The sequence below is a fragment of the Aulonocara sp. 'chitande type north' Nkhata Bay genome, linkage group LG8, assembly GCF_057382095.1.
Source record: "Aulonocara sp. 'chitande type north' Nkhata Bay isolate Kocher_YH1m ecotype deep benthic linkage group LG8, A_spYH_male_GT1.1, whole genome shotgun sequence".
Taxonomy (NCBI): domain Eukaryota; kingdom Metazoa; phylum Chordata; class Actinopteri; order Cichliformes; family Cichlidae; genus Aulonocara; species Aulonocara sp. 'chitande type north' Nkhata Bay.
In genome coordinates this window covers 20,637,303-20,649,904 of record NC_141351.1, presented here as the reverse complement: position 1 = coordinate 20,649,904, position 12,602 = coordinate 20,637,303, and the positions used below count along the sequence as shown (strand labels likewise).

The following is a 12,602-nucleotide window of genomic DNA, read 5'->3' as shown; positions in this document are numbered from 1 at the left end:
CTGTGGTCTAGCTCTGCAGTAATGAATATTTACACACTGTCTCTCTCTTTTCAAGGGTCTCAGCAAGAAAGTCGGAGTTTCCTCATCCATCTTGCAAGGCCTGTGGGTATCCTACAGCACAGAGGGTCTCTCAGCTGCTCTTTCTTCACTCCGAAACCTCTACACTCCAAACATCAAGGTACAGGTGCTAGCACGGCTGAGAGGAGGATATTCAAAAACACTCTGGATACTAAAAAATGAAAACTTCTCTGACTATGCTTCAAAGAGATCTGCCTCTCTCTGGACTGAGATGGTTTGAATACCCAAAGTCATAGTTTGCAGTGGTAGCTTTTCCTCATATTTCTTTATTTTTGTCTTTAATCCATTTGTTTAGGTGAGCCGGCTGCTGATGTTGGGCGGCGCCAATGTGAACTACCGTACAGAGGTGCTGAACAACGCCCCCATCCTCTGTGTCCACTCCCATTTGGGCTACATGGACATGGTGGCTTTGCTGCTTGAGTTTGGCGCTTCTGTTGACGCACAGTCTGAAAGCGGCCTCACGCCGCTGGGCTACGCTGCTGCTGGCGGGCATATGACAATTGTGACTGCACTCTGCCGCAGGAGAGCGAAGGTTTGTGAACGGAAATGGCAAGGGGAAAAACTGGCCTGATTTCCATGTAACATGTTTTTGATCAAATCTATATCCTGCTACCAGGTGGACCACTTGGATAAGAATGGTCAGTGCGCGCTGGTTCACGCAGCCCTCAGGGGCCACATGGAGGTTGTGAAATATCTTATCCAGTGTGACTGGAGTATGGGGTCGCAACAGCAGTCACCGCAGACTCAACAACAGTCGACCTTCACCAAGAGTCACGCAGTCCAGCAGGCTCTTATCGCTGCAGCCAGTATGGGATACACAGAGGTACAGCAGGGACACATGAATGGGGACGAATTTGGGTTATTATGCCACATAAATGGTTCTTCAAATCTTAACGTGATGATTAAAACCTGGGTACTCAAGCCTAGTCACCTACAGACAGATTTAGACTTGCAATCAATGCATGATTTAGATTTCTGCAGGAAATCTACGTCCTAACTCATGATGTAACTGAATGTAACCCTTCTGAACCCAATGCTGCATCCTTCCATGCTATTCAAGTTGTTGCGGACTGCATTGACCCGACATGTGGTTACATGTCTCGGTATGTGTACGCCAGGTTACGTGGAAAGTTGCGGTTAAAAGGTTTCGTTATGTTGGAAGTTACAGTGTAGGTTTCCTGCATAAGTCTAAACCATGCATAAATCAGGGAAACAAACAGAGGGAAAGGCTTAAAGCTGAGATGGTTTACATGAGAATCGTACTTAAGGAAAACAGGAATCTCAAACTACATGTTTTTGTTATTTAACTTCTTTAATTAAGTACTTTATTTGTATTTTTTTTTTTTTTTTCATTTTTGAAAACAAGCGTTAACACATTTTTATTATTTTATTATCAGAGTGTCCTCCAGGACATTGTGAAATGTAATAATAAATATCTTTGAAACACTTTTAATAAGTTATACTTGACAGTCAGTTGTTGACTATATACAGACACTGATCAAACTTTTAGCCTGCTGCATTAAATTATAATGCATATGGAACTTTGATGTTCTGGAGCCTAACTGGACCGCCTTAAATTTTAATTGAATACCACTGCTGTTCAGTTCCTTTGAGCTTATTTCTATTATTGACTATTTTCATTTTGTTGAGTCTCTGTATTAAGTTGTAATAAAAAAAAAGTGACATAAAATGTTAGAAGTACTTGTTATTGCACCATTTTTGTGGCTTCATGTACAGCATTCACACCAATGGTGGTGGTAAATCAGATTTAGTAACCCTGTAAAAGAAGCAATAACTATAGAATTTCTCATTGAGGCTTGTTCTGCTGTGTAAGCCATCTGTTAAAGATGCTCTCTGTAGTCATCACTTGTTGGGGGAAGAAAAGGAAGGTTACATTAACTTTTACACATTTGAAGTCACTTAGAAATGCCACTATTTTTTAAAGTAAGGCTATTAGCATTATATTAATCAGAAATGTTGTAAATGGTGAACAATGCAGTCACTCATTGCTATTCATTCATTCATTCATTTGCTTTTTGATACACTAGCCACAGATATACTTTTTCAAACATCACTCCTGTTTTTTGTTTGTTTTTCAACCCCATTGACAGTTTTATGGTGTTAAAATTCCAGCTGATCATGTTAGCTCAGCTCAAAATTCAGATTTCAGAGTACAAGTTCAGTTTTTATAGGTTTGCTGTCCCCTTAGGAATAATTTTCTTCTGGGACTTTGTTTTCACACAATAGGATGTGCTACTCCCTTCCCAAACCACCACAAAGTTAATCAAGCTGCCAGCTGAGGCCTGTTAGGAGTTTATTTCTCAGATTGTGATGTTCCTATCCTCTCGCTCAGTTATGCAGCGATGTCTTCCACTTCTTTCTGTTTTGGGAGGGGAGTAGTACAGACCGCTGTATGAGAACTGAAATGCGGTTCATTTCTGAGAACTTAATTAGATTCAGAATAAAGAGGCTTTTGGTCTTTTTAAGAGGGACAAGAAAATGATGCTCTGAATACTCAACTGTCCAAATGTGCCTATTTAATCAGCAGAACAGTTTTCATATTTAAAACTGGATAATTGGATAAACATACAATAGGTTACACAATGTGTCACTGAAACATGGGCGTGATGATTGCTGATAATTGGCCTATCTGGTATGTTTGTGTGTAACTACCAGCTGTTAATCACACGTACCTGCTGTAGGGTTTGGAGAAAAAGCACTTTGGACATTTTTAAATATATGAATTATATGAAGTTAAGCTGGATGGTAAATGTAATGCGATTCCTAATGTCAGCTCACTGTAATATAAATATATTCTGCAGTTGACTGGCAGAGATCTGGTTGTCAGCACTGTTGCTGATGACTTGTGTACAATCCGGTCTCTCAGATCAGATTACAACAGATTTAAAGGGTAGTAGATTTCGCTCTGTAAGAGGAAACTTGGACATTAATCAGTGCCATCTTGAATCTTATTCCCCATCAGATCGTGTCTTACCTGCTGGACCTGCCAGAGAAAGATGAAGAGGAGGTGGAGCGGGCTCAGATCAATAACTTTGACACTCTGTGGGGAGAGACAGGTGGGAATCCATACTGTAACTGAGCATTATGCATCTAAAACCACCAGTTCAGAATAACAGATGACTGTGAATGCTCATGTTAAATCCCCTGTGCAAATGCAAAGATGTATCATCGTTTTTTCCCCATAAAGTTCAGACTGATGGAGTTTCTGTGAGAGGGTTTTTCACTGCGAGGCAGAGCGCTGCAGTGCGGATGTGGGAGATGTTTCTTGTGTGTCTGCTGCTGGCTGCTGCTGCGTCAGACGCTGATGACAGTGCAGTGGTGTCATTGGAGCATAGACAGGGCTGGGCCCACACAGGGGAGAGGAGGGGGGCTTTGACTGAGCTCTAGGGTGCTTAGAAATGACTAGTCTGATTGCAGGATGTTGAGAAATGTAATGTATCATTATAACCTAGAGCTATAAAACCTCATTGCAATCTTTAGTGCCCCTGCTACAGTTTTGGAACGACTGTCTTCTCACTGTTGAAGAGGGGGAGTCATTCAGCTCTGCTTTCATTGTTTATAAGGGTTCAAAAGGGTAACAGCTGTTCTGGCACATGATTTCCAATCCCAGTGTTACTAGATAGGTCAAGTGGAAGTATGTTAACAGCCTGAGGGAGACTATGCATATTGACACTTAGAGTTTATGATATACCTAAATGTTTCTCCAGCAAAGAACAAGTAGGTTGAAGCTGGGCTCACACTACCAGGTCTGCTGCCGCTCTGATTCAGTCTGCTGAAATGATTTCAATTACATCTCTCCTCTCCTCGTCACTTAAAGTACCTGCGTCTTATGTACATTAAAGCAATAATCAAGTCAGTATGTGTAAGTGTAATCTCTATGAACCTAAAGCTCGAGCTTCATACTGGTCTAAACTCTCTTTCTCACAGAGAGAGGATATCCTTAATATGGTCATCGGGCTCAGCAGTCTCTCAAGTCTGTTATTCAAATTAGAATAAAGTGAAAGGGAAAGGCGTTCAAATGGCTTACTTCAGACAGAGGATGAATTAGGGGCTCAAGTCCCAGCATGAGATTAATAAGGATTCTTTTGACTTACTAAAAAACGAAGATATGCAATTATGCAAAAAAGTATGGAGTTGGAAATGAGCAGATGATAATATGCTAATTTTGTGCTCCTAACTAGCCATAACATCACACGGTTGTGTATCTGTGCATTCAGCTCTAACTGCAGCCTCTGGTCGTGGGAAGCTGGAGGTTTGCCGTCTGTTACTGGAGCAGGGTGCAGCTGTGGCTCAGCCCAACAGGCGAGGCATCGTCCCACTGTTCAGCGCCGTCCGGCAGGGACACTGGCAGGTCAGTGGCCACCTGATCCTATTTGCTAAATGAATATATTTTGCTTTGAAAACTTGCAAAAAAATGAAAAATTTGGATGCATCTCATTAGGCTTTGGGAAAAGCTTAATTTTCCCTGCTGTTGCCTAATCTAACTGTCAGAGTAATAGTTTTAAAAATGAATTTCTAGCTGCAGTTTTCGTGTTAACTTATCTCTTTGATGTTGCATTGGGTGTTGCAGATTGTGGACCTTTTACTTACACATGGAGCAGATGTGAACCTGGCTGACAAGCAGGGTCGTACGCCTCTGATGATGGCCGCCTCAGAAGGACACCTGGGAACTGTTGAGTTTTTACTAGCTCAAGGTGAATAAAGAAAAGAACTTGAAAGCAAATTGAAACTCAGTCAGGTCAATGTATTTAGCTAAAAAAATACTTCTGTCACAGCAGGAAACCGATACAACATTGTAATTGTTGTTGGGAAGTGTTTGTGCACATCTCTCAACAGATCTTCTGAACTCAAATAGTGAAGGGAAGAAATATGTGTCGGTATTTGCCTGATGGTCATGCTAGCACTGCTAAATGTTTCTGTATTTGGACTGGGTGCAAACACAAAGTTGTATATCAAAGTCAGACATGATGGATGGCAGGAGAATCAGATTTGACAGGTCACAGGAGCCAGCGAAGGATAAAAGAAAATCCCCTTAAAATGGAAAAGATTTAAAGCAAATATATTTGCCTCAAATTTATTTGAGATTACAACACAAGAATACTGACTGCACTAATAAAACTGAACCTAATTACGGTTTTCAAATTATGTTTACTGTAATTGGATCCAAATGAAATCAATGGCAAATTTACAAAATCAATCAAAAGTAATACAGCAGTTAGTTATTAAAAAAACAGAGACGCACAAATACAAACCAGCCAACCACAGATGGAGATTACTCTGAGATGGAGTACAAAAATACGCTTGGCTGCGTCTCACTGTTCCTGCTACTGTTTCCCGTCCCAGGAGCCTCCCTGTCATTGATGGATAAGGAGGGTCTAACTGCTCTGAGCTGGGCGTGTCTGAAAGGCCATTTACCTGTTGTCCGCTGCCTGGTGGAGAGCGGAGCCGCCACTGACCACGCGGACAAGAACGGACGCACGCCCCTCGACCTGGCTGCCTTCTACGGCGACTCTGAAGTGGTATGTAGCTAATGTGGAAACCAAAGGAATGCATATACGACACCCATACGTAGCTCGTATGTGTCTGAGCAGGTTTTTATATTGCTGACATTGATTTAGCAAATTTGTAACTAGCTTAGCTATTTCTATGGTAAGCTATAGAGTAGTATGATTTCTTTTTTATAGACAGAGGTGTCAAACATAAGGCCAAGGGGCCAGAATGGGCCTGGCAAAGACCCTAATCCGGCCTCACTGGGCATATTTCAAACATTTTAAGGAAAGCACCAAATTTTGACTTTTAAGTATATTTTCACAAGTTCTACAACATTACCTTTACTGATAAAGACCTCCCAAATGGTCATACATAATAATAATAATAATAACTATCAGCAATTTGACCTACAGTAACTCGTCTTGCTGGATCAGACCACACCAGCCTTCACTTCTCACGTGCATCAGAGACTCCTTGGCCAACCATGGCCCCCGTTGCTGGTTCATCACTGTTCCTTTGTTGGCGTAATGTACAAGAGAGGCTTTGGAATCCTGGATGATATGTCTCTCTGTCCTTCTCTTTTTCGCTCATTCATTCCATTTTCTTTGTCTCTCCAGGTCCAGTTCTTGGTGGACCATGGGGCCATGATAGAGCACGTAGACTACAGCGGGATGCGTCCTCTGGACAGAGCAGTGGGCTGCAGAAACACATCCGTGGTAGTCGCCCTGCTAAAGAAAGGAGCCAAGATAGGTAAGAGCAAGTTGACAGAATTAAAGAACCTATTATTTAGCAAACAGACGAGGGACTCTTAAGTGCAGCACCTTTGTTCTGTAGCACCACATAACAGCATTATTTGCCTGCTGTGAAATAAGATACAATTGGAGATTGTATTTTGGCTGAAAAGGTCATGCATCGGCGTTTAAGCATGAGCTGCATGAAAGACTATAAAAGGAGAATTCACAAGATGATTGTGTACACACTTCCTGCTGGTCATTATAGAGCACTGTAGTACTCCAGTGTAATAAGCCATGGATTCAGGTTTGTGTCTCCATGTAGCATAAACAACTTCCTGCTACTGTATGCCATCCCACCCCCCTGGTGCTGCTTCTCCACAGCTATTTATGGCTCTGATGTGTTTCTTTTTATTGTACTACTGTTGCTGTTGTGTTGTTTTGCTTTCTCTCTCTCTGTCATGTTCTCTCAGCGCCTCTGTTTGTCTCTATCGCTCACGCTATCTCCCTGTTTCTCTCACAATCACGTCCCCTCTCTCGATTCCTCTGCGGTTGCTCAGAGACAGGTTGTTATTAGCGCTTGTGGTGGTTTCTTTTTGTTTTTTTCTTTTGTATCTTTTTGCTGAGGCACTTATCTCCGCTTCTCACTGCTGCTTGTATTCCTTTTCTCACTTCTCTTCCTCCTCCACCATCATCACCTCTCTTCTCTTTCACCCTCCTGCTGTTTCTATCTCTTTCTTTCCTCTCATTCCTACGCACTCCCACACCCCTGTTTCCCTGCAATCCTGCCCTCCCCTTCCTACTTACACTCCATCCCTTGCTCATGACCTCCCTCCTCTTCCCCTCTTACTCCTATCCCCCCGCCTCTCTCTCCGGCCCCAGGATGTCAGACGCTGCCCAGTCGGCCCCGAGGTAAAGCCAAGGCTGTCGACTTCTCACCCTACCAGGCATTTTGACAGCTCTATCTCCTCTCTCTGTGTTGTCTGTGTCGTCCTAAGTGTCGGCAGGCGAGCTTAGCTACCAAAAACCTTCCCAAACTGACAAATAATAACATGCAAAGGTATTAGCACTGACAGAGACGCAGTCGGGATTGCCTAGAGGTAGATGCTAACGTTGGTTAATGACAGCATGCCCAGCCTCCAGCCTGTGACGTCGTATCAAGGTGTTGACCCTCCATCCCACAGATGCATGACGGAAGCCCACAGTAACTCTTGCGTGGTAGTGATTTAGCGTCACTGCATGTATTTGTAATACCTCTGTGCCACCGCCACCACAGACTGCAGTGATAAACCATCCTCCAGACGTTTTGTCAGTGTCAGCTAGGCCAGGCAGCAGCATTCCCACCCTCACCACCAGTTCAGGGGACAGCTCACGCCTGCAGAGCCCCGTTTTATCCCTCCTGCTTGCCTCTTTTGTTTTTCCCGTAACTGCCCCTCTGTCTCCTTGTGCTAAATCCTCCTCCTTTTCATCTCTGTGGTGTGTGCACATGTGTCAAGGATTGCTGTTGCGCAGATACAACAAAGACCGTTTCAGTCAAGGGATTGTGTTTGATTTCTCAATCATTTTTTTCCCCTGTTAGTTTTTTTTCCCCCGTTTGATTTTCTTGCTTTTTAATCACGTCTGTGAATTACTGTACACCTGCACTTCTTAACAAGACAGAAACTGTGTCTTAGTAGAAAGTCATGACAGTATGCTTTGATTTAATTTCTCTGTATACACATCTACACTAGGTTGCCTGGGCCAAAACATATTTGCAGATATTATATAATTAATTGTTAAAAAAACAAAATAAAAAGCCACTTTTCACAACAATGACAATGCTAATTTTTGTACGACAAATAAGCACTTTTAAAAAATTATTGGCAAATGGCATTTGACCCAGGCATGATGTCACGATGGTGACAGTGCTCTCGAGGTGTCAGGATAGTTTTTTATTTATTTTTTCGTAATCTTTCCTCTGCAGTGGATTGCCTGTCTTTTCTCTTCCATTCCTCCATTTTGACTGTTGTCCTCATTCCTGTTATTATTGTTGTGTGTACTGTGACTCCCAGTCGCTCCTCTCCTCTTTCTCCTCCTGCTCCTTCTCTCTGCTTATTACTGCGTGTCTTTCTTTCATCTGCTCCCCCCTTTGTCACACAGGTCCAGCCACGTGGGCTATGGCCACCTCCAAACCCGACATCATGAACATCTTACTCAGCAAACTCATCGAGGAAGGAGACAGTTTCTACAAGGTCAGAGAACAGGCTGTGCACTCAGCAGCTCAGATTTCATACTGTGAATGAAAGATGGGTTATGGATATCCTTTATATGCAAGTTTAAAGATGCCTTTTTGGTAAAGTCATAAACTCCCATTGAAAAATTCTGATCTTTGTGTCGCATATCTGGCTATAAATCATATCCATATTAGAATATTCATAAAGCCAAAGACATTATTTAAATAAGATCTCAGTAGTGTTTGTCCACAAATGAATTTATATGGCTAATTAGATATTTTGCAATTTATCCATCTAGATTGTTTTGGTGCACGTTGCCCAATTTTGGAAGCTAGTACATGCCTATCCCCCATCTTTGTGAACACGAGAATGAAATGACGTAGGAGTTTCAAAGGAATACTATAGATACATCTTCTCAAACATCATAGGTGTGTTTGACTGTCTGTGACCTTGACTTGAGTGTCAAGGTCACAGAGTTTTCTGAAAATACTGTGAACGCGATAACTTGAGAAAGACGCCATCTTGGATTTTCAAATTAATATCATAGATCCATCTGCTTGGAGGGTGAGGGGTAGCCCACCAGTATTTTCTAATGTGTTATAGGTGCTTAAACGGTACAAATGGACTATTTTAGCCTGTGATGTAGTCGCTAGAGAATATTATGGTGCAAAAATATATTGGGCATAAGTTTTGTGGATATAAAATACATATCATTGGGAAATTAAAATCACACTATGTTCTTATAAGGTGTTACAAGTGGGTATTTTAAACCTCTTTTTAGGTGGTTGGGAAAAATGATGACATCATAATATCTGGTTTAGAATAGAAGATGAAGTGCCTACGTGCTCTTTATGGTTCTTCAACTCCTGATCATGTCGGGGAAAATTTGCATTGGCTATTTGCTGTAATGATCTTTTCTTTCACTTAAAATAAATGGAATTAAAGAGGACCCAGCTTACGGTGCTAAAAGTGGAAACAATGCTAAAAAAATAACTTAGCAGAAATGTCTCTTTCCAGAAATCAGTTTCTCAAAATAAATCGAGAGCAGTTTTGTTTGGGGAAACCGCTCAGATGCTTGACTGTAATGCCGGCTAGCTGCATGCTTCTTCTGGCTGGTCATTGTAGTTTATTAAAAAGAAAATAGCTCCTACATAAAACAGCTTACACCAAAATGTATTAGACGATTTGACTTGGTGCAATTTATTTATTTGTTGTTTGGTTTCTGGAAAGAAACTAAATGTATTTTAAGAAGGTAGAAATCTTCTATTCTGTCTATTCTACAAAACTTGGCAATTCACAACAAAACCATCCAGATGGATGAATAGCACTGCAACAGTACTTGGAAAAAATGATTTTGGAATTTGGGTGCAGTGATTAGTCCAGCTGGCTCCGTACAAGAAAGTTCCTGATTCAAAATAACTGATTGTAATCATGTATTGGGTGGAAAATAAATGGTTACCAGCTGAAACATCAAATATCTGAAGAATATGAAGTTTTCATGTTATCCTGTGTGGGTACTTCTTTGCACAGTCCAAATACATGTTTGGTAGGTTAATTAGTGAACTTGAAAGTAAATTAAAACAAAATATAATTTTACATTAAATAAAAAAGTTTTAAACTTAATTAAAATAAAACATGTCTTAAATTAAAATAAGTAAACTGTAATGTTTATTGCTGCCAAAAAACAAGTTAAACACATTTGGACAGTGAAGGAATGTCAGGATTCTTGCTCAGAAAAAGGAGCTGATCAACATGCTCTGAAGTCAGTTCCAGTCCACAAAAACTTTTTTTGTAACAAAATATCGATTTCTGCTGTCCCTGTATCGATACATTATTAGCAAACAAAATATCACGATACTACACAGTATCGATTTTTTCCCCCACCCCTAATATATATGTGTGTATGTGTGTGTGTGTGTGTGTGTATACAGTGGGGCAAAAAAGTATTTAGTCAGCCACCGATTGTGCAAGTTCCCCCACTTAAAATGATGACAGAGGTCAGTAATTTGCACCAGAGGTACACTTCAACTGTGAGAGACAGAATGTGAAAAAAAAATCCATGAATCCACATGGTAGGATTTGTAAAGAATTTATTCATAAATCAGGGTGGAAAATAAGTATTTGGTCAATAACAAAAATACAACTCAATACTTTGTAACATAACCTTTGTTGGCAATAACAGAGGTCAAACGTTTACTATAGGTCTTTACCAGGTTTGCACACACAGTAGCTGGTATTTTGGCCCATTCCTCCATGCAGATCTTCTCGAGAGCAGTGATGTTTTGGGGCTGTCGCCGAGCAACACGGACTTTCAACTCCCGCCACAGATTTTCTATGGGGTTGAGTTCTGGAGACTGGCTAGGCCACTCCAGGACTTTCAAATGCTTCTTACGGAGCCACTCCTTTGTTGCCCGGGCGGTGTGTTTTGGATCATTGTCATGTTGGAAGACCCAGCCTCGTTTCATCTTCAAAGTTCTCACTGATGGAAGGAGGTTTTGGCTCAAAATCTCACGATACATGGCCCCATTCATTCTGTCCTTAACACGGATCAGTTGTCCTGTCCCCTTGGCAGAAAAACAGCCCCATAGCATGATGTTTCCACCCCCATGCTTCACAGTAGGTATGGTGTTCTTGGGATGCAACTCAGTATTCTTCTTCCTCCAAACACGACGAGTTGAGTTTATACCAAAAAGTTCTACTTTGGTTTCATCTGACCACATGACATTCTCCCAATCCTCTGCTGTATCATCCATGTGCTCTCTGGCAAACTTCAGACGGGCCTGGACATGCACTGGCTTCAGCAGCGGAACACGTCTGGCACTGCGGGATTTGATTCCCTGCCGTTGTAGTGTGTTACTGATGGTGACCTTTGTTACTTTGGTCCCAGCTCTCTGCAGGTCATTCACCAGGTCCCCCCGTGTGGTTCTGGGATCTTTGCCCACCGTTCTCATGATCATTCTGACCCCACGGGATGAGATCTTGCGTGGAGCCCCAGATCGAGGGAGATTATCAGTGGTCTTGTATGTCTTCCATTTTCTGATGATTGCTCCCACAGTTGATTTTTTCACACCAAGCTGCTTGCCTATTGTAGATTCACTCTTCCCAGTCTGGTGCAGGTCTACAATACTTTTCCTGGTGTCCTTCGAAAGCTCTTTGGTCTTGGTCATGGCGGAGTTTGGAGTCTGACTGTTTGAGGCTGTGGACAGGTGTCTTTTATACAGATGATGAGTTCAAACAGGTGCCATTCATACAGGTAACGAGTGGGGGACAGAAAAACTTCTTACAGAAGACGTTACAGGTCTGTGAGAGCCAGAGATTTTCCTTGTTTGAGGTGACCAAATACTTATTTTCCACCCTAATTTACGAATAAATTCTTTACAAATCCTACCATGTGAATTCATGGATTTTTTTTTCACATTCTGTCTCTCACAGTTGAAGTGTACCTCTGGTGCAAATTACTGACCTCTGTCATCATTTTAAGTGGGGGAACTTGCACAATCGGTGGCTAACTAAATACTTTTTTGCCCCACTGTATATATCATAAATGAAGGATAAGCCAGATGTATCTTTTTGTATTTGTCCAACAGAAGGGGAAGGTGAAGGAGGCTGCACAGCGTTATCAGTACGCTCTCAAAAAGTTTCCACGCGAAGGCTTCAGCGAGGACCTTAAGACATTCAGGGAACTCAAAGTATCGCTCTTCCTCAACCTGTCCCGATGTCGAAGGAAAATGAACGTAAGTCAGCAGAAAAGCAGCAACAGTGAAAAACACTAAATTGTTAAAACTGAAGGATGTTACTAAAGCCTTTGATGGTTAATGATACTATTGGCCACATGTCAATTTCTCTCACTGTTCTGTAGTGTTCATTATTCTTCTCCTGTGCTTAATCTCTCCAGGACTTTGGGATGGCTGAGGAATTTGCTACTAAAGCGCTCGAACTGAAACCAAAATCTTATGAGGCATACTACGCCAGGGCACGCGCCAAGCGTAGCAGCAGGTACACTCATTTTTATCCTTGTACAGATCAGAAGAATGCTTTCCTTTTTCCTTACCCCTTTCTCCGTGGTCTT

At 41.8% G+C, this 12,602-nt stretch overlaps 1 protein-coding gene across 12 annotated transcripts in view; it reads left to right on the top strand.

Moving 5' to 3' along the window:
* The window catches only part of tanc2b (tetratricopeptide repeat, ankyrin repeat and coiled-coil containing 2b), a 189,211-nt gene that overhangs the window by 172,208 nt on the left and 4,401 nt on the right, over window positions 1-12,602 (top strand). For 10 of the 12 annotated variants that reach the window (XM_086304207.1, XM_086304201.1, XM_086304204.1 and 7 more), the window contains 12 exons: window positions 56-178; window positions 374-610; window positions 695-901; window positions 3,062-3,155; window positions 4,317-4,450; window positions 4,670-4,793; window positions 5,443-5,618; window positions 6,207-6,339; window positions 7,203-7,232; window positions 8,460-8,551; window positions 12,121-12,267; window positions 12,429-12,529. In XM_086304207.1, the coding sequence (XP_086160333.1) occupies window positions 56-178; window positions 374-610; window positions 695-901; window positions 3,062-3,155; window positions 4,317-4,450; window positions 4,670-4,793; window positions 5,443-5,618; window positions 6,207-6,339; window positions 7,203-7,232; window positions 8,460-8,551; window positions 12,121-12,267; window positions 12,429-12,529 (1,598 nt within the window). The remainder of the gene's footprint in view (window positions 1-55; window positions 179-373; window positions 611-694; window positions 902-3,061; window positions 3,156-4,316; window positions 4,451-4,669; window positions 4,794-5,442; window positions 5,619-6,206; window positions 6,340-7,202; window positions 7,233-8,459; window positions 8,552-12,120; window positions 12,268-12,428; window positions 12,530-12,602) is intronic. The other 2 variants (XM_086304202.1, XM_086304205.1) reach the window with 1 other exon arrangement.